At 39.0% G+C, this 19,067-nt stretch overlaps 1 protein-coding gene across 2 annotated transcripts in view; it reads left to right on the forward strand.

The window, feature by feature from the left end:
- The window catches only part of Hsd17b12 (hydroxysteroid 17-beta dehydrogenase 12), a 127,607-nt gene that overhangs the window by 84,303 nt on the left and 24,237 nt on the right, over nt 1-19,067 (forward strand). For both annotated transcript variants that reach the window (XM_027422412.2, XM_027422411.2), the window contains 2 exons: nt 10,435-10,499; nt 11,318-11,362. In XM_027422412.2, coding sequence (XP_027278213.1) covers nt 10,435-10,499; nt 11,318-11,362 — 110 coding nt within the window. The remainder of the gene's footprint in view (nt 1-10,434; nt 10,500-11,317; nt 11,363-19,067) is intronic.

A 19,067-nucleotide genomic window follows, 5' to 3' on the forward strand; every position in this document is an offset into this window, starting at 1 on the left:
CTGTAACCAGTGTAAAAATTATTGAAATAGGGCCATTGAGATGGTCCATTGGGTAAAAGTACTTTCTATGAAAACCTGATGGCATGAGTTTGACTACCCAGCTCCATGGTGGAAGGAGAAAACAGACTTCTGAAAGTTGTTCTCTGATTTCCACGTGTAACCTTGTGACACTCGGATGCCCACACTGACATTCATACACAATAGTAAATAAAATAAGTTTGTTTTTAATATTACTGAAATAATTTACATTCTTTTAAGTACTAAATCTTTGAAATCTTAAATGTACCTTACAATGTATTTCAGATCTTACTAGCCATATTTGAAGTGCTCATTAGGCACATGTGATGAATGTCTACTATACCAGGTACTCAGCTCCCATTCGCCATATTTTATTCTCAGTTTATATTGGGGAGCCATAAATGCAACTTCTAGGCTTTTCTTACAGTTCTGGAGCTGTCGTTGTCTTTATTTTGCAATGTTCAGCATTTCTTGTTGTCACTTCAAAGTGAGGAAAGAGTAATTCTCTTTGCCCATAGTAGGCCAAGGTCAAGGATACCATTGAACACATTGCAGTGTGTGTAGAGGACAGCATCCACATCAAAGCACACTGGCCTAAAATGTAAATAGAGTTGAGTCCAAGAAACCCTGTTTTAAAGTTACTGGTTGAGGAATGGAGAAATGGCCGAATAGTTAAAGCATTTGTTGTACAATCCTAAGAGCCTGAGTCCAGATCCTCAGAACCTGTGTAAAGTTAGATGCCGTAGTTTGCATTTGTAATCCCTTCCTTCCTACTGTGAGATGGAAGATGGAGCCTTTGGAAGCTAATGTGCCAATTAACCTCACAAATGCAACATCAAACAAGAGACCCTGTTTCAAACAAGGTGAAATGTAAGGACTGACACCTGAGGTTGTCCTCTGACCTACACATGCATGTCTACACACACACACACACACACACACACACACACACACACACACACACACACACACACACACACACACACACCTCTGACCTACACATGCATGTCTACACACACACACACACACACACACACACCCCACACCCCCCTAGAGAGAGAGAGAGTGTGTGTGTGTAAAGTTACTTGGATACTTGTTGAAACATACTACAGCTTTTGTTTTGATTTCTAGTTAAACTCAGATCAATAATAAAAATGATTATTAACTGATTTTCCCATAATCACTGAAAGCTCACTACAGTACTTGCACAAATGTTGTCTTCTTAGCTTAGTTGGGTTATGTTTTCACTTTACTTTGTATTCTGTATTCTTACAATAGCTATCTCTTGGTCAATGGCCATAAGATCAGTATCAAAGCACCTTTGTGGACTGAATTTTATCTTACTACTATTTTGTATTTCAACTCTGATGTGCAGGCTCAGTGCAACATGTGAGGCAAGTCTCATATTTATGTTTTATTTCTCATGGCTTCCTAGTTTTTTTTTTTTTCACATTCTTCCTTTTTCTCATCTTGATAGCATCCTTTAATACGGTCTTAAGTATCAGTTGACTTTTAATAAGATGCAGCAGTTTGGGCACTTACATGTGTGTATTTGTGTGGAGGTGGGGTTTATTTTCCTTAATTGCTTGTATCTTTTTCTTTTTCTTTTTTTTTTTTTTTTAAGACAAGGTCTGTCACTTCCTTTGTTCACCTGGTCAATAAGTCTCTTGTTCCTGCCTTCCAATACCAGGACCGCAGGCCTGTGCAGTTGGACCTAGGGTTTGGTTTTTTTGTTGTTCTTGATTTGTTTGTTTAATGTGGGTGCTGAGGATCTGAACTCAGTCCTCCTGCTTACATGGCAAGCATTTTACCAATCAAGCATCTCCCCAGCTCCTAAGACCTAGCAGTTAATATTAAGTTATAGGATGGTTTTTTTTCTACTGAGTATTAATTATAACTAATAATGGTAGAAATAAAAATATCATTAGGATATACTCTGTTTGAATAGCATTAAGCACAAAACTATAATTGATACTTAATAAAGAAAATTAATATTTTCACAATTACAAAAGAAAATCCTAAAGCCTTTTGTCACGGAAGGAACATTAAGTTTTCAATGAGGTAAGTGGGAAGAAAATAGCTCTGAACTTTGCAAATTTATGAAAGATCACCATAAACTGAAGAGACTATAAATGCTGTAGGCTGAGAAGTTAGATCTATAATCTGTTATGTAAAAAAGTAAGCAGCTGCTGTTGTCTTCCAGGCAATGCCAATAAGTACAGATTCCAACAAGCTTATAAAGTTTCACCATTTAGAGAAAATTACATCCTTGCTTCCTTGACTAAGAAAGCAACTGGTTAAAAAAATATGATTGCTGTAATGCTTACTTGATGTAGGGGGGGGGGCACTCGTTTGTGTTTCAGATTGGTTTGGTGGACTCTGCACAATGTATTGCAGATGTAGTTTGCTAAGGCCAAGGAAGTAACCTTGGATTTGAAATTTAGCACAGACAATACTTTTTTTTTTTTTCAAATTCTACCACTATGACTTCTTTAACATTATAAAAGTGAGAGTCTTTATTCTGGAAGGGCAAGGAAAAGCCCTTTGGGGAAAATGTAGTTACTCTGTGATTCAGGTTTTAAAAGCTATTATAGCCTTTGAGTGTCCTAGGTAAGAATTTCCTTCATACCAAGTGCTTTCAGACTCCTCTCTACCCATAGCACTATGGTTTGTGTAAGCTCCACGTGGAGTAAGGAGAACCAGCTGGGAAGAGCAAGAGAGCATGATCAAGTTCCTTGGGAGTTAACAAAGAACCTTGTGCTTGGAACCCCCCTCCCACCTTTTCATGAAGCACAGTTATAAATGGCTAATGCTTAAGAGTGAGCAGGGATTATTAGCTGAGATGTGTAGGACAGCAGTTTTGCTATCATTGCCAAGATACAGTTTTCCTTTCTAACAATTCAGGACAGGTGAAACTTCTTTTGTGGAGCTGCAATCTTACTCTGACTGACCACCCATAGTCAGCAGAGTTGTTATCAGGTACAAAGGCAGTGTCCAGCATGTGTCCATTTCAAATGTCAGCTGCAAGTTGCATGTCTCTAGGCCACTTACACCTGTGAAATTGTAGGTTCCTATGGCCCACACAGGTCTCAGCTGCTAAATTATCTCACAACCATCTAGAAGGTAGTAGACTAGATATGACCAGTGGACTGTACCAGACCATGAGAGGGGAGAGCAAAAAAGGAGAAACTCGAGAGGTGGGGTGGAGCAGGAGGCAGAAAGACATATATAAGAATGAGAAGCTTAGGGAAGGGAAGCCCATGAGCTGGAGAAGTTTAGGGTAGGGGGTGTGGTGAGAAGAGCCTAATGCCAGCAAGGATCGTGTAACAGGTACTTACTATGCTGAGATAGCCTGGAGGCCAGCATGTGCTTTGTGCTAATAGGCACCACAGTTAGCCATTTGTCCCCAGTTTCTTTTAGACCTGATGTAAGTTAGGTTTTCAGTTTGTTAAGCAGGAGTGAAAGTATGGAAGTATCCTCAGGCCAAATTTAGTTTAAGAGTCTTTTTTGAGAAGCCACAGTAGAATTTTAAGCGCAAACTGATAACATTTTTAGGAAGTCCTCTGACTTCCAAGTGGAAGAAGGCAAGGAGTTTGAGGAAGCCTATAAGGCTATTCCAACAGATAAGATGGTGAAGGCATCTGTTAGGGTGGCAGCAGCAGAAACAGGTGGAAGTGACTAAGAAGATAAATGTGAACACTCCTGTGCCCCAAGTTGGGCAGAATGGTGCACATCTTTAGTCCTAGCACTCGGAAGGTAGAAGCAGGTGATTCTGTGTGAATTTAAGGCCAAACTGGTCTATGTAGAGACTTCAGAACAGCCGGGGCTACATAGAGAGATACTTTCATAATAAATAAATAAATAAAATAAAGAAATGAAAACATTACTCTGCCCATTTTACAAACAGGGAACAAGTGTAGAGAGGTTAAGTGCATTATTTAGAATTAGATAACCACTCAATAGCAACTTTTAGGTTTTATCTTAAACAATGAGGAGACATTTTTCTAGACAGACTCTAGATGCAGAGAAAATTCTGTAAAGCAAAATGATGACTACACTTGGAGCTATGTTGTCTTGCCGTTGAGAGAAATTCAATGCAGATACAAGTAGCCAGAGGGATGACTGAAGCCCCTCCTTTGCACTGAATGAAGTAGAGACCTGGTAAAGGCTCTCATGGGGACAGAATAGGCATGGAGGCTCAGTTGTAGAGGGATACTCCTTAGGAACATCATCCAGGAGAGTGCCTTGTCATCCCACTTGATATGTTGACTGAGATTAGATTTATAAAGTGAATATAAGACTGTTAGAATTCAGATTTATTTCCTTTCACTTGGACACCATTAATGGTATTATTTAAAGCAGAACCTTTAACTTAAATCTGGATAATTAGCTCTGTGATTTCAGAAATGTAAATAGAAATTGATAAATATCCTCCTATTAGCTGACTTTGAACTACCAGCCTTGTGTCATTTCTTCTTTCTGCATCCTCACTTTCAATTTTATGTGTGCCAAATTTTACCTAATTTTATAATGTGGATCACTCATGTAGCAGTTTGTAATTAAACAGTGAAAGGGAGGTGTGTGCTGTTGCCTCTGACTCAGTCTTAATTTTTCAATTTCTGATTAAAGGCACTGAAAATTTAAAGCCTTGTAAACTCTCTTTTATTTGGAAATTGCTACTTACAAGTGTATGAAAACTGTAAAGTTTGCAAAATGTTTTACATCGTGTTCCAAATATCATCTGTCAGTGTATGAACATGTGCTAGCTCCAGCAATATGTTAAGAAGGAAAAAAAAGAAATTTCTTTGCATCTCTGTCACTATCTCCCTACAACTGTGAGATGAGGTCTGTTGAATGCAGTGAAGAGGGCAGAGGAGGTACTGGGATAAATCTAGCTATTATAAACAGCTACTCTGTTGAGAGCTACCCTTGAGCTCTGCCTTCCAGAAGGATCTGTTTGTGTTGATGGTGGTCGTACATAATAAAAGCAAGATATTAGATATTAGGCACAAAGTAGGAGGGCAGTAAATATTTCTTGGATAAATGACCACATGACTGCAGCTTTTTCTTCATTTTTTGACATTTTAACATGCTCCAAACAGTGGATTCATGACAACGCACATTGTGTCCTTTGCTGAAATGATTGTCCCTATTTCATGTATGATGAATAGTGAGGACTTGCTTTATGTCCCAGTTTTGGAAGCAGTGATGATGGAGCAGGACTGAACCCTGGCTCTGCTGGATTCTGAGTTCTGGCCTTTTACAAAGTTGTTCTTTTTATGGTGCTGGAGATGGAACTCAGTCTCCCACATGCTAGACAAATGCTCTACCATTAAGGTCAAACCCCAGACCATTTTACAAAAATTTAAGGCAGAAAGTGCTATCCCCCCAACACACACACATGCATACACGCACGCACACACCCTCATAGACGCCAAGCCTTGGTATTTTCACTATTCCTGAAGCCCACATTTAAAAAACAAAAACAAAAAAAAGTTTACTTCAAAATATAGTGAAATGAGATCATTGTTCAAAGCAGGTTTTACTAAAAACTCTGAATTGCTGGAACGGATTCATATACATACATACATACATACATACATACATACATACATACATACATACATACATACATGTAACTGAAATGTAAGCTTATTCTTTTCTGCCTTGATGTCATAAGAAGATTTATAATTAGAAGCCCAGTCACTAGGCAAAGTATTTTTGTTTTGCAGATTTTTTTATTTGAATTAGAAACAAGATGGTTTTGCATGACAATCCAGTTCCCTTTTCCCTCCCGTCCTCCCCTACCACCACCTCCCCCCCAACTAAAACCCTACCTATCACATATCCTTTCTGCTCCCCCTGGATGGTGAGGCCTTCCATGGGGGGCAGTCATCAGAGTCTATTGTATCCTTTGAGATAGGGGCTAGGCCCACCCCCATGTGTCTTGGCTCAGGGAGAATTCATCTATGTAGAATGGACTCCCAAAGTCCATTCTAGGGATAAGTACTGAACTACTACAGGAGGTCCCGTAGATTTCTGAGATTTCTTCCCTGAAACCCATGTTCCTGGGGTCTGGATCAGTCCCATACTGGTATCCCAGCTACCAGTTCTGATCAAGAGTTCCCTATGTTCAGGTCAGCTGTTTCTGTGGGTTTCACCAGCCTGGTCTGGACCCCTTTGCTCTTCACTCATCCTACTCTGCATCTGGATTCCAGTTCAGTTCAGTGATTAGTTGTGGGTGTCTAGGCAAAGTATTTTTAAACCATATTAATTTCTTATGTTTCTGGCTAATATAAAAAATGAAGCCAGTTGAAAGTGGTCTGTGTGAGGTTAGTGCATGATGGATTTTCATTTTCTAGTAATTTGTTGTTGTTTGCTCCACCCTCGTGCCCAACCCAGATACCAGAAATCTAATTTTCTAATGACATCATTCTACCTCTGGCAACTGGCTGTGATAGAGGATTCTAGGCCCATGAACATCAGCAGTACATGAACTTTGAAGGAACAAAATCTTGTTTTGTTTTAAAGAATGAGATATGGAGGTGATTTTAAGCATTTATGATATAATTTAAAATAACACTCAGAATTAGTCTGCATTTTCCAATTCTTCTTTCTAAATGTAGCACTTACTTTGACAATAGTATTCTTTGGGGTTCAGAATGGGACCTCAGAGTATAACTAAGTGCAGCTCCCTGCCAGTCTTTCCTGCAGAGACCCCCCCCCCAGGACTAGGTCTATAAGGATGGCAACTCTGTCCATCACCTATGCCTTTCTTCTTCCCCATCCTCCTTGGTCTTTTCTCTCTCAGCCCCACCTCTTCCATTGGGTTCTGTAATGATCATAATGTCTACTTGATGGGATCCAGAATCATTTAGAAGGCAAGCCTTTAAGCATACCCTTGAAAGATTTTTTTTACTCTCTCGGCACGCCTGGGGGGAATTAATTGAGGTGGGAAGAGCCATCCTAAAAGTGGGTGGCTTCATTTCCGTCGGCTGGGTCCTGGACTGCTTAAAAAGGAGAAAGTGAGATGAGCATGTGATTGATCATTCTGCTTCCAACTGTGACCAGCTCGTCCAGCTCCTCTGACACTCATTTTCCTGCCTTGCAAGCAAGCCGAAATGGACCTTTTCCCCCTTAAGTTACTTTTGTCGGGGTATTTTATTACAGCAACTGGAGAAGAGGTAATAGACAGGCTTCTTCCAGTCTGGGAACCTCACTAGGAGTGTTGGGAAGGTTTTCAATGTTCAAGGCCTTGAGCTGGTTACTGGACAGTGAGAATTCAGAAGTTACACAGACGCACATTGCTTTCTGAATGAGACAAACTACTGAAAGGGTTTTGCAGGCCCAGGGGGATGGGAGCAGCAACACAGAATGGTAGTTGCTGAAGAAGAAGCTACAAACTCACTGACAGTGCAGTTTTAATGCTAATTTAAGATACTACCCATTAGATGAGATTTTCAACTTTCTGAATAAGGTTAGAACAACTTGTGAGATTGTTTTTGTGGATCCTGTAAAGCATCTTGTAATAAGTACAGAAAGTGATGGCACTGCTTGCATCCATTCTTAATGAGATTAAGCTATAATAGGAATCTTTCCATCTTTCACTCCTACTCACAGCACTTCCTCTTCAGCATTCCCTGAACACTTCCTATCTGCTGTTTGGTTATTGCTGTCACCTACTGTCTCAAAATAAAACTGCAGTGGGTTTCCAAGAGAGTCCTAGTGTTGTGCACTTACTAGAAACTGTTATTGAAGAGTGGGATGGCACTCAAATTTTCCCTCAGAAGATTTGATAGTACAGCCTGCTGAAATGGTCTGACAGTCAGAGTAGCAAGAGAAATGGCAGGCAGATTTGTCAATGCACACATACACTGAGACCCACAATGGGCAGTTAAAGTCAGATGGTTAAAATTTGATATACTCCCCATAGGGGAGGAGTGTAGGAGGAGTATAGGTGGTTGTAGAGGGGTAGGAAATGATTTTAGAAGTGATGAATACAGAGAAGAGATAATGTCCTGTGATAAAATTCCTCCAGTTGTAGGCATGATGCCTGATGATTCAGTTTCATCTGTGATTTGAGCTTTTAGTGGGTCCTGTCTTTAAGACTTCAGAGCTTCATCCAGTATCTGCTGACTCCAAAATGCCTTGAATATAAAATTTCAGCATCCCAAGATACTGTGTTTGGAGCTGCTCTTTCCTCAGAGCTGAGAGGAGTAACAGTTGTTCACAGCACAATGAACTGATTTCTCCCTGGGAAAGATGATAGCTAGCTTGCATGCTACTGCAGAAGATGCATCCAGGGAAGCAGAGAGGTCTCAAGAGTCCTGCTCCCTGTTATGCATTTGCCATGGTAAGTCTGACATCTATTTTTACTCATCTAGCTCATAAACCTAGATTTGATGCTTCAAAATCTAGATTTCAGTTTTTGTTGGGCGCTTAGGATACTAAATACAGTCCTCCTGCATGATAGTTTATTATGGGCCAAAGAGTTGTTTTTTTCTTAATATGGCTCTGTTGGATAGATTTCCCTATATTCACTGTATGAGCAGACAGCATTGCTAGTTGCCTTTGCTCAGTTAGCAGAGGCAGATCAGAAAGCTATCTGCTGTTAAACTTCAACCAGAATAACGCTCCCTAGCTTGCTGAGTTATTTATATGCTTCCTTAGTTCAATTTTATGCTTATAGCACATGCTAAGATAGCAAGTCAACTGTTCTACGTACAAAGTTCTAGATTTCAGGACAATAATAAAAATAGCCCACCAGTTTTGGCTCTTAAAAGATTTACAATTTTAAAAAACATTTACAATTATACTATTTAATAATTATATACTATTCATCCTTTATAACTCTGCAATGATTAAACTAAAGTCAACTGCACTTAAGGCCTTACCTTAGTTTTTTTCGTTTAATTTTTAACATCTTTTATAAATGTGATTGCTGAGACAATTGGTAGAGGGGGGAATAAGATAAAAATTAATCTAGACCCATGCCCATTCATTCAATGGGCATGAATCCTACCCATCGGCTTTCCTGTTTTCAAATGGTGAACTGCTTAAGACATCCTTGCAGACTCCAGTAACGGACTTAGTTAAATATAGAACACTATCCCATTCCTTTCTACTATTAATTTAGTATTGGAAAAGGTATGCCTATCAGGTTTATCTGGCTGTAGAAAACTGACCATAATTTTGTTATCTTCTTACAACTGAAACTTTCCTAGCGCTTTGGTTTTGTTAAACATTACTATCATTGTTTTGTTTATTTTCCAGTTATTACTGGTCACTTTGCCTGAGTGAATCACGGGTGAAGGTATATGGCAGTTTTAGTGATTAAAGTTTAGGCTCTGCAGTCAAACTTCTGAGTTTGAATTTTGGCATAGTTTGCCCTGAAATCTTGGGCACGTTCCTTTTAAATGCGGTGGATTTTAGTTTTTACGGTATAATTTAGAAATTACCTGATGGGCTTTTTGTGACAGTTAAATGTAGATAAATAGATAATCTATTTTGTGAGTTAATTAGTTTATGTAAAGCAGGGGTATTTCATCTATCTTGAGAATGTTTCTTATTTTTTGCATTTGTCTTTGTCTTTCTAGAGAAACCATTGATAACTGAGTATTCAAATATAGGACCTAATATGTATAAAAGTATCCAAATGATCTGTAGTCTTATCTTATGTCACCAAGCTGAGGTTAGATGATTATGCAGGGAGAGCTCAAAGAAAGCTATTACCTCAGCCTTCCATGGACCGTTTATTAGAGATACTTGGTATGACCTACCCTCCTAGCTACCAGAAGAAAACCTCTGGCTCTCTAGAGATGGACTATCATGACACTGGATACTTTGTTGTAAAATAATTGATTCTTTGGATTGGGAACTTTCTCTTCCTACTAGGTTGTAAACCCCGTGATGTGAGAACCCTTCCCTTTCTTTCTGCCCTTTCCAGTCCCTAGCACCACATGCCTTGCCTACAAGCATGTGGTAAATATTTGTCACATGACTGAGTAAACTCTTACATTAGCAGTAAACAGGCTGAGATGTGAACTGGACATGACTTATTAAGGTCACACATTCAGGCTGTAGCTAGAACCCAAGTTTCCAGTCCCTTGCACAGTGCAGTCTCTGTTCTTTCTACTATAACATGAAGGTGTGTGGAGCAGAGGAATTGATTGGCGTTATCTACAGATGACTAGTACAGAGGGCGGAACACACGTTCCAGACAGCTAGCATGGACAGGGAGAGGCATGTAGGTGGTAAGTACAGAAAGACTTCATGAAGTAAAGAACATTTAAACTGGAGTAATGAGGATTTTAAATACAACTTTATATGTATCATTTTAGTCATGATAAGTTAATCTCAACATTTCAGTACATTATTAAAATAAATGTGCTAGCTAACATTCTTGTCTTATTTCAGTGAACAATGTGGGTATGTCATACGAGTATCCAGAATACTTTTTGGAAGTTCCTGACTTGGACAATGTGAGTCTTTGTTTATTATGGAAACAAAAAGAATGCATGAAAGTATCAGTGAGACATTGTGGAATAATGATTCAGACTGAACATCAGAGTCCAGCTGTCTGCAAATCATAGCTTGGCTCTTGTGGGAATGATCCTAACCATAGGTAGTTTGTTTATTCACCCACAAATGTAAAATAGGCAGCTTCATAGGAATGCTAGAAAGATTGAGTGAAAAAAATATTTATAATGTCATTTATACAGTGCCAGGATCAATAATAGCTGTAATTTCATTATTATTGTTTTTTATTAGATTAAGATAACTCTATTTTAAGTATTGGGACATCAAAAAATCAGTTTAAAAACTCATAAATATGTTAATATATAGCAGCATAGTTGATTGAAGTAAACTAGCTTTACCAAAATGAAATCTGCAGCCTTGATACATTCATAATCCTTTAATGAAAACTAAGAAGTCACATCCCTGAAGGACCATGTGAGGTTTTTAAAATCACTTGAAACTCTTAACTGCAATCGTTTCCACTTTCCCTATTAGTTGAGAGGAAATTATTAAGTGTTTTATTTTGGATTTAGTGTGTCTCTTCACTTTCAAATTTGGCTTTCGAATTTAGCTTACATTTTGCATGTTAGTATGAATTACTTTTGTTACACAAATTATAACATTGAGATAAAGCAAAAATCTACCTTTTGACCTCAGCTCCTATTGTATTTATAGTTCTTTGCAATATCTGAAGAAGCTTCAGATGTGTGCCCCCCAAAGTATATTTGTAACATCATTACTTTCCTAATAAAATTACATTAAATTATCCAATTTTTTGCAGACCATCAAGAAACTGATAAATATTAATGTTCTTTCCGTTTGCAAGGTAAGCAGATTCGTTACAAATCTGTCATCTTTTTGGCTCTTTCTATCTAAAAATACTGATAAAGAGTTCGTTGGCTCAGTTCTGCCAACTGTTATTTTCTGTGTGTATTCCAGGTGAATGTGGTCTATTTCCTTAAGTCTCCAGAAAGCAGAAAGAACTGACCCCCAAACACACTTGTCTTAGTTTGCTTTCTAACAACCTAACAATTCTCTTGTGTCTTCTGTACACATTCACCATGGTTGGTACCATAACTGACTGCAAAACCTAGCTCAGGTTAAAGGCTGACTGACCTGAGCCATTTGCTCATGCTGATTTGTTTCATTCCAACATATGTAGTAATTCACTGTTACATGGGAAGCCAGGAGTCTAGAAACCAATTAGAGTAGTTTTTATTAGCTGTAAATAATAACTAGCCAGGATAGCCTGGCATGGTGGCAAATGTCTTTCATATCAGCACGAGGAGGCAGAGGCAGGCCTCTGTGAGTTCAAGTCTAGCTTGGTCTACATAGTGAGTTCTAGGCCAGCCAGGGCTGCACAGAAAGAGCCGGTCTCAAAAACAAAGAACAACAAAGATATCAAGCTAGGTCACTAGTTGCTCAATATGTGTTATAGTCATTTTACTCAGTGTATAATACAAGATTACACTGTGACTCTGCGAAAGAAGCAATAGCTAGAGTTTAAACACCCAATCTCTGCTTGAGCAGGAGCTATGGAGGTTACTACTGACTTCCTTATACCAAATGAGGGGGAAGTATTGCCAGAGGCTGAATTCCCATGCAGAGTGTCAGACAGTTTAAATCTGAACATTGTTGTAAAAGCAACTGCACTTCAGTAACTCATGTATACAGTAGTGTATTAAAGGAAATGAGAAATAGTTTGTCAGAAGTATTCAAAATGATAAGGTAAATATAAATAAGAATTAAATGTTTCACTTTGTAATGGGATCTTGATGTTTTTCTCTACTGTGAATTTTCAAGAAAAACTATGTCTATGTCTTCATATCCCAAGAGAAACCAACAATGACCCCCACATGGCTGGTTCAAGTCCAAGAACCTAGTACTATACACTTGGCCTGACTTTTCTTGTATGGCTTTGCTTTTCCCTGTGTAATGTAAATGTTAATTCAGTGTAATATAAATGTTAATTCAGTGTTTACAGATAAAGAACATTGGTTAGCTTATTACTTAAAAGGCCCCTCAAATGTATTATGTGATAAAATGGCAATATTTTTGTTAAATTAATAATTACTAATTACTACACGGTATCATCTCTCTTGTTATGAACCAAGCCCCTGCACCGCCCCCCCCCCCGTGTGTGTGTGTGTGTGTGTGTGTGTGTGTGTGTGTGTGTGTGTGTATGTATGTTATTTGGCTTTTATATAAACTGAAGTGAACAGATGAGCTACCAGTGGAGATATGAGTAGATAAAGAGCAAGACCCACATTTGTGAGACTGATGCTTTTAAATGTGCCTAATAAAAATATATTATATAGTTTTAAGGGCATTTTCTTTACCAGATTCATATAAATGCTCACCCTTTAGGAATCTCTCTAGGATTTTAGGATAATTAAGGAACTACATTTTCTAGCCATTTTAGTCTTGGGATAAATTACTTTTTTACTTTAGTTTTCATCTGTAAATTTAAGATGATATTTCTCTTTACCTCAGTGACTTGTTTGAATGAAACAAGGTAATGTCTCTGAAACTCAGAGTTGAGGATGTAGCTCAGTAAGTAGAGTACTTGCATAGATGTCACGAAGCCCTGGATTCAATCCTTAGAACCTCATAAAACCAGGCGTAGCCACATGTGCCTTAGGAAGTGGAAGAAAGGGCAGAAGGACCAGAAATTGAAGATCATTCTTGGCCATGTTGAACTACCTAAGACCCTGGAGAGAGGGTCAAAAATTATTACAAATTCTGTTCTGTTATTGCTATATCTTGTGAGATTATCCTTTAAAAATTAGTGGTTTTACTGTTGCTCTGATTTTTTCCTTCCTTCCTTCCTTCCTTCCTTCCTTCCTTCCTTCCTTCCTTCCTTTCTTTCTTTCTTTCTTTCTTTTGGTTTATTTGGCCAAATGCTTGAGAATAATGAGTGTTAAGGCAGGCAGGGTGAGGTGTTTCACAACATATTGTTTCACAATATAAGTTAATGAGAAAGCCTTGTTCAAGCACTTAAGCTTTATGTTGTACAATTCTTAGTACCAGCTATGGGTTTGTCTGCTGATAACTTCTATTCTCTGCCAATCAGCTGTGTAGGGTTTTACTCTGGATCCTAGTCTTTTGTCTTACGGTCCTGCTTGCTTCATTGTTGATACTGCTTTAAAATGCTGGCCTCCTGTTTCCCACAACATGAATTTTTGGCTGGTCTTCTGTAGAATACTAATGATGAAAGGCCAAGGCCTTGCTCTCCAGCCACAGACCGTGTCCTTCACATAGCATCTTAGCACAGATAAGCATGTGATTCATCTCATCCTTGCTTAAAGACCAAATAGTGCTGGTGTGTGTCATGGATAAAAAAGCCACAAATCCAATAGCCCTGCAAAGTAGCTATCCCCTTTTAAAAAGTGATGATAAATACCAGGGGACATAATGCATACCTGTTAATCCCAGACCTGGGGGACTAAGGCAGGAGAATCAGGAGTTTGAGACCAGCCTGGCCTACATAGTGAGCCCCTATATTAAGAGAAGAGAGAGGGAACTGGAATGGGATACTGTTCCTAATATCTTGGTGTGTTATACAGCTTATCTCCCCCTCTTTATTCTTCCTCTTCCACATTCTCCTTTTGAATTTGCATATGTAAACTGGTTCCCATGATCTGGCTTCATGGACATGGATGCTCATTTTTTAAACACTTGTTAGCCACCTTGAGGGGAAGCATCACCAGTAGAAGATTTGGATATAAGCTTAAAATTTATACAAGCCTTCTTTTGTATACCAGATCCTATTTTAAAAGCACTAAGGGAATTTACTGTTTAAAATACTTCCTCAATAAGTTGAATAATCATTCTTTAGTCAGTCTTAAGTATGAATCTAAATTTTCTTATATCATTGTGATGTAAACTTTGAATGGAAAAGCATTCAGAATTCCTGGTTCATGATGCCCACTCGTTCATCGGAGCATAGTGCACAGTTGGGTTTGGTTTGTTGTACTGTGGTTAAGATTAATAAATTACCTCCGTGATACCATGCAGATATGAAAATGGTTTGATTGGAGCAATGAGAATGATCAATGAACTATGGTAAACCAAATGGTGGAAGATGACATGAGGTCAGGATTGTATAGGAACTTGGATGTTCAACAGATAGAGAACCATGGTGAGCTCTGGAATCCAGTGTATGTGTGAGACAGTGCTAGTGGTAGAATGACAAACCATTCAGTTTTCTATGGCATATATGTTTATCTTATTTATATTGAGGAAGGGCATTCCCTATGTTGAAGCTTTATGTGTGATGCTCCTGAGTTTAGTCTCTTATGATGCTGTGATTTGCCCCAGAAGCTATTTCGATGACTTGTACCTATTTTTCTTTAACTGATTGCATTTTGTTGTCAAGGCCAGAACCGGCAATGACTTCTGTGAGCCTTGGGGTAACTTAAAAGGAGATGAAAACTGGGTTAGCTACAGGAGCTTAGGTTTTATGGTGGTTAGGCATCAGGGGAACTAAGACACCAGTGTCTAACCGGAAGCTACAATAAATGTATTCGGGAAGATTGGAGTAGTCTTTCTTCACTATCAGGCTCATCTTTTTCATGTCTTAGCCAAATGATAAGGTAAAGAATAAGAAGGGTACCAGGGGATGTTGGGGAGATCAGCTTGCTGTGTGGTTTGGGGTTCATGCTCAAAATTAGAGGTAGAGCCCTGGCATCTTGTTGAAAGATTCATGTGCTCCTGACCTGCATGAATGAATGGGTCAGGTGATTGTACAAAAAAACAAAAAACGTGTAAGCCCTGCATTATAATAGTAAAATAATCCTGAACTCAAAGGAATTTTAGGCCATCACTGGGTAAAGAGATGATCCAGGAGAATATCAGAGAAGAAATATTAACTGGAGCAGTGTTAACAGTGTTACAGACCCCTAGTATTTAATTGTAAACAGCTTTCCCAAGCCATTCAACAATCGTTGGTTACTTTATTTTTGAAGATTTATTTTGTAGTGTGTGTGTCTGTGTCCCTGAATGAGCTTATGTGTATCCCCATGAGTGCAGGAACCCACAGAAGCCAGAAGAGGGTATTGGATTCCCTAGCAATAAATGATTTTAAACCACCATGTGGGGTCTGGGAACCAAACCTAGGTATTCTGTGAGAGCAGTAAGTGGTTTGAACCCTCTCCCCAGTCCTGGTTGCTTCACTTTTGAACCTTGTCCAGTGCTTAGGCTTTGTCCGTGTGGCTCACTTTGTTAGTCTTTGAAGTCACAAGGAATTCTTTAAAGCCTTGTTACTTGCTTTTCCAGTGCTGCGTTCAGATCCTTTCAGAATTAGATTTAGCCTTGTTTTTGTTCCCTGTCCGTCAGCTAAGTGGTAGAAGTTCTGTAGAGGTGAACAGTATAGCAGATAGACCAAACCTGAAGAGGAGTCCTACCAGGTCGTGTTTCCTCCCAGTTTCAGTTGTTCTGTGACTAAAATCTCAGATAAACCTCATAAGAACAATGATCTTCACTCTCCAGAAATAGTGTGGTTTAGAGACAAACTTGAGGATATTGAACCACCCTCTAGTCAAATAGTTCCCGTTTTGTGCCTGTTGGGATTTCCACCCTAGAATACTGAAAATTTACAAATGAAATTGTTAAATAGCTATTGATTACTGCCTGGAAAATGAGAGTGGAGCCACAGCTCCAGAGGCAGGCAAATAGAAGGCAAACTTTAAAGAGACTATATGGGATTCTACAGCAGTCTAAAGACAAAACTGAACCTACTTGTACCATTTGTTTCAGATTTGATAGCCTGTTCCACTATCTTCCACATTTCTCTTCTCTTCCTGTTTCAAGATATTCTAGTCCTTTGATTCTTGTAATCATTGTCTTAGAACCCTCAGGAAAAGATAAAGACATTGGAAGGAAAAAACATTCCTTCCAATGGTTCCCACCCCTGAAGCTCCTAATGGTCTTGGTAAATAAGGTAAAAGTTGGAAAAATCAAGACTTCTATCCTAGCAGAGGGAATATTCTAACCTTCTTAGTTACCTTTCTTAGAACAGAGAAGAAAATGTATAATGGTATAACCCAGGTAAAATGTATGAATACCTCCACTTGAGTAAATGCTGTTGCATTTTAGTATTTGCTTTATTGAGGAATAGGAAGGTGCAATTTCCAGTGTATGACTGGCAATCTTGTCTTCTGAAGGCTGGAGTGACAGGGACCTCTTTCTCTTCTAGACTATTAGGCTTGGAGTTATGTGGGCCCATGGCACCTGCATGGCTTCCTTTCACTTTGCAGTCCTTAGCATGGAGCTGTTTACACATGCGCATTCGCACCGTGAACATTGGCACCGTGTCCCACTTGTTCCCTGCCTTATGCTAAGCAGTGCTCAGCTGATGTTTTTCCTACAAACAGATGAGTGCATTTTAAAAATTAAAACTTCTAGTTCTTTAAAGAATCACACTGAGTCTAAGTATGACCCTCAATGGTGAACAAGGATCAGTTGAAGGAAATTGTGAGAAATTCTTAGGTCAGAGGTTACAGGCAATGATCTGTAGCTGGATATGGCCTACCAGCATGTTTTGGGTGATTCAGTTTTCAAAACCAGAGAGCTTCACATTCAGATTTATAGCTTCTTGGGGTTCGGGGGAGAGGAGGGGCTCTGGAAATCATGTGACAGATCTCAGGAGCCACATAGCAGTGGGTATGTGAGCAGTTAATGCCTGGCTTCTCTAGATCACAGCAGCCCTGCTGCTCTCTCTTGTGTGACCAGTGCTTCTAGAAGTCTGAGTGTGAGTTCCCCTTCAAATAACTCCAGATCTTCAGGTTACTCAAACTGAGCAGTTGCTTAGTGGACTTGAAGGAGCCAAGTGGCTTGGACCAAATCAACTTCTCTGTCTTAGTCCATTTGTAGCTGTTACAACAAAACCCCTCTGACTATGTTGGATAAAGAACCAATGTATATTTCTCACAGTTTGGGTGGGTGAAAAGTTGCTAATGAGTCAGTGTCTGAAGAGGGACCCATTCCTCACACTGGTATCTTCTTCCTGTGTCTTCTTCACATGGTGAAGGGGGAAATAAACAGGTTTCATCAGATCTCTGTAAGGACATCAGTCCCGATTGTAAAGAGATTGTCTTCATGATGTAATCAATCATCTCTCCGAAGTCCCCACCTTTAGTGTATTGTACTGTTGGGGTTTCCACCTATGAGCTTTGTGGAGTCACAGCATTTAAACCTTTCCCATTCTGAAACCCAAATAGAACCTTTTGAGGTGGCTCTCTCTCTTTTTCAGGTGAGTGACATCAAAACAATATTGCCTGAACTGCCTGCTACCCTCAAAGCCCTTGTTACACACTTTTGAAAAGCTGTTTTCTCCAGCTGTGACACCATGTCTTCATTTTAGGCCAGTTACCAAAAGTGCCTAAAATGAAGTGTTTTACCCATTTGGATGAATGGTCAAAGGGTGGAAAGCACCAAAGTGTTCATTTTCTTTCTTATGTGGATATGCCTCAAGTAGGTAACACAGCACCAGTAGGGGGAGCATTAGTTTGGAAATCTCTGAGAAGAGTTTTGTTCCTCAGTCTAATTGTATTTAATTTAGGAATTTGCTAGAAATGTATCCTGATAGTCTGCTCCCAGATAACATTAGGAAATTAATTAATAAATCCTAAGTAGGATGTGTCCTTCAATACTGATTCCCCCATCCAAGGTTTTTTTTTGTGTGTGTGTGGATGAAAAGCCCCATTGTGGCTTTTCTTGGAATTAACTTGGATATTCCAATTCATTTTGAAGCTAGCTGTCCCTCTGCTACTTAAAATTTTCATTACATTTAGCCTTCAGTGATAGCCAGTAACAGTCTGCTTCAGACACAATAGAAGCAAAGTATTTCCAAACTGCAGGTCAGCACCTCTTCCACAGCTTTCTTCTTCCAAAAACAAAAACACCCTTATAGATTGAGTTTGAGGTTTTCTTTAGCTCATGGTGAACTAGTTCTTAGGAAAATGCCTTTCATATGGGTAAAAATATGGCAGTATCTTGAACTTTAGGAATCATTTTCTCCTTTCAACATCTGTCACTTTTAAGAACTTGTCATCTATGGTTTTTTTTTGGGGGGGGCAGGGGATAAGTACTTACACCAGATGATACTGCTCATTCTTTATAATCTTTGTTTAGAATGCAGAAATTAGGGTTTTAGGTTTGACATTGTTAACAAGCAATTGCCTGTTCTGGGAAGCTTTTTTTTCCCTTTTATATTATTTTTGAAGATCAAAGTGGGATTTATTGGACAAGGAAAAGCTCTATTTATGGCCTAGGGCAGCATTCCAGAGTAAGAGAACTCTGAACTTCCTCAAAGACTTAAGCACCAAGAAAAGGCAAAATCAAATAATACTTAGAGATCGCAGAGTGCTCTAAAAACTGTATCTAATTAAGCTTCCCACCCCCTGTGCAGTAAATACTCTGTTAGTTATACAGGTGAGATTCTAAGAATTTCTAATTAAGCTGTGTTCTCACTTCCTCACCTCCATGGAGCTCAAATTATACAGTTTGCCAAAGGAAGTGTGTGCTATGTC

The sequence above is a fragment of the Cricetulus griseus genome, chromosome 6 (assembly GCF_003668045.3).
Source record: "Cricetulus griseus strain 17A/GY chromosome 6, alternate assembly CriGri-PICRH-1.0, whole genome shotgun sequence".
Classification (NCBI taxonomy): Eukaryota; Metazoa; Chordata; class Mammalia; order Rodentia; family Cricetidae; genus Cricetulus; species Cricetulus griseus.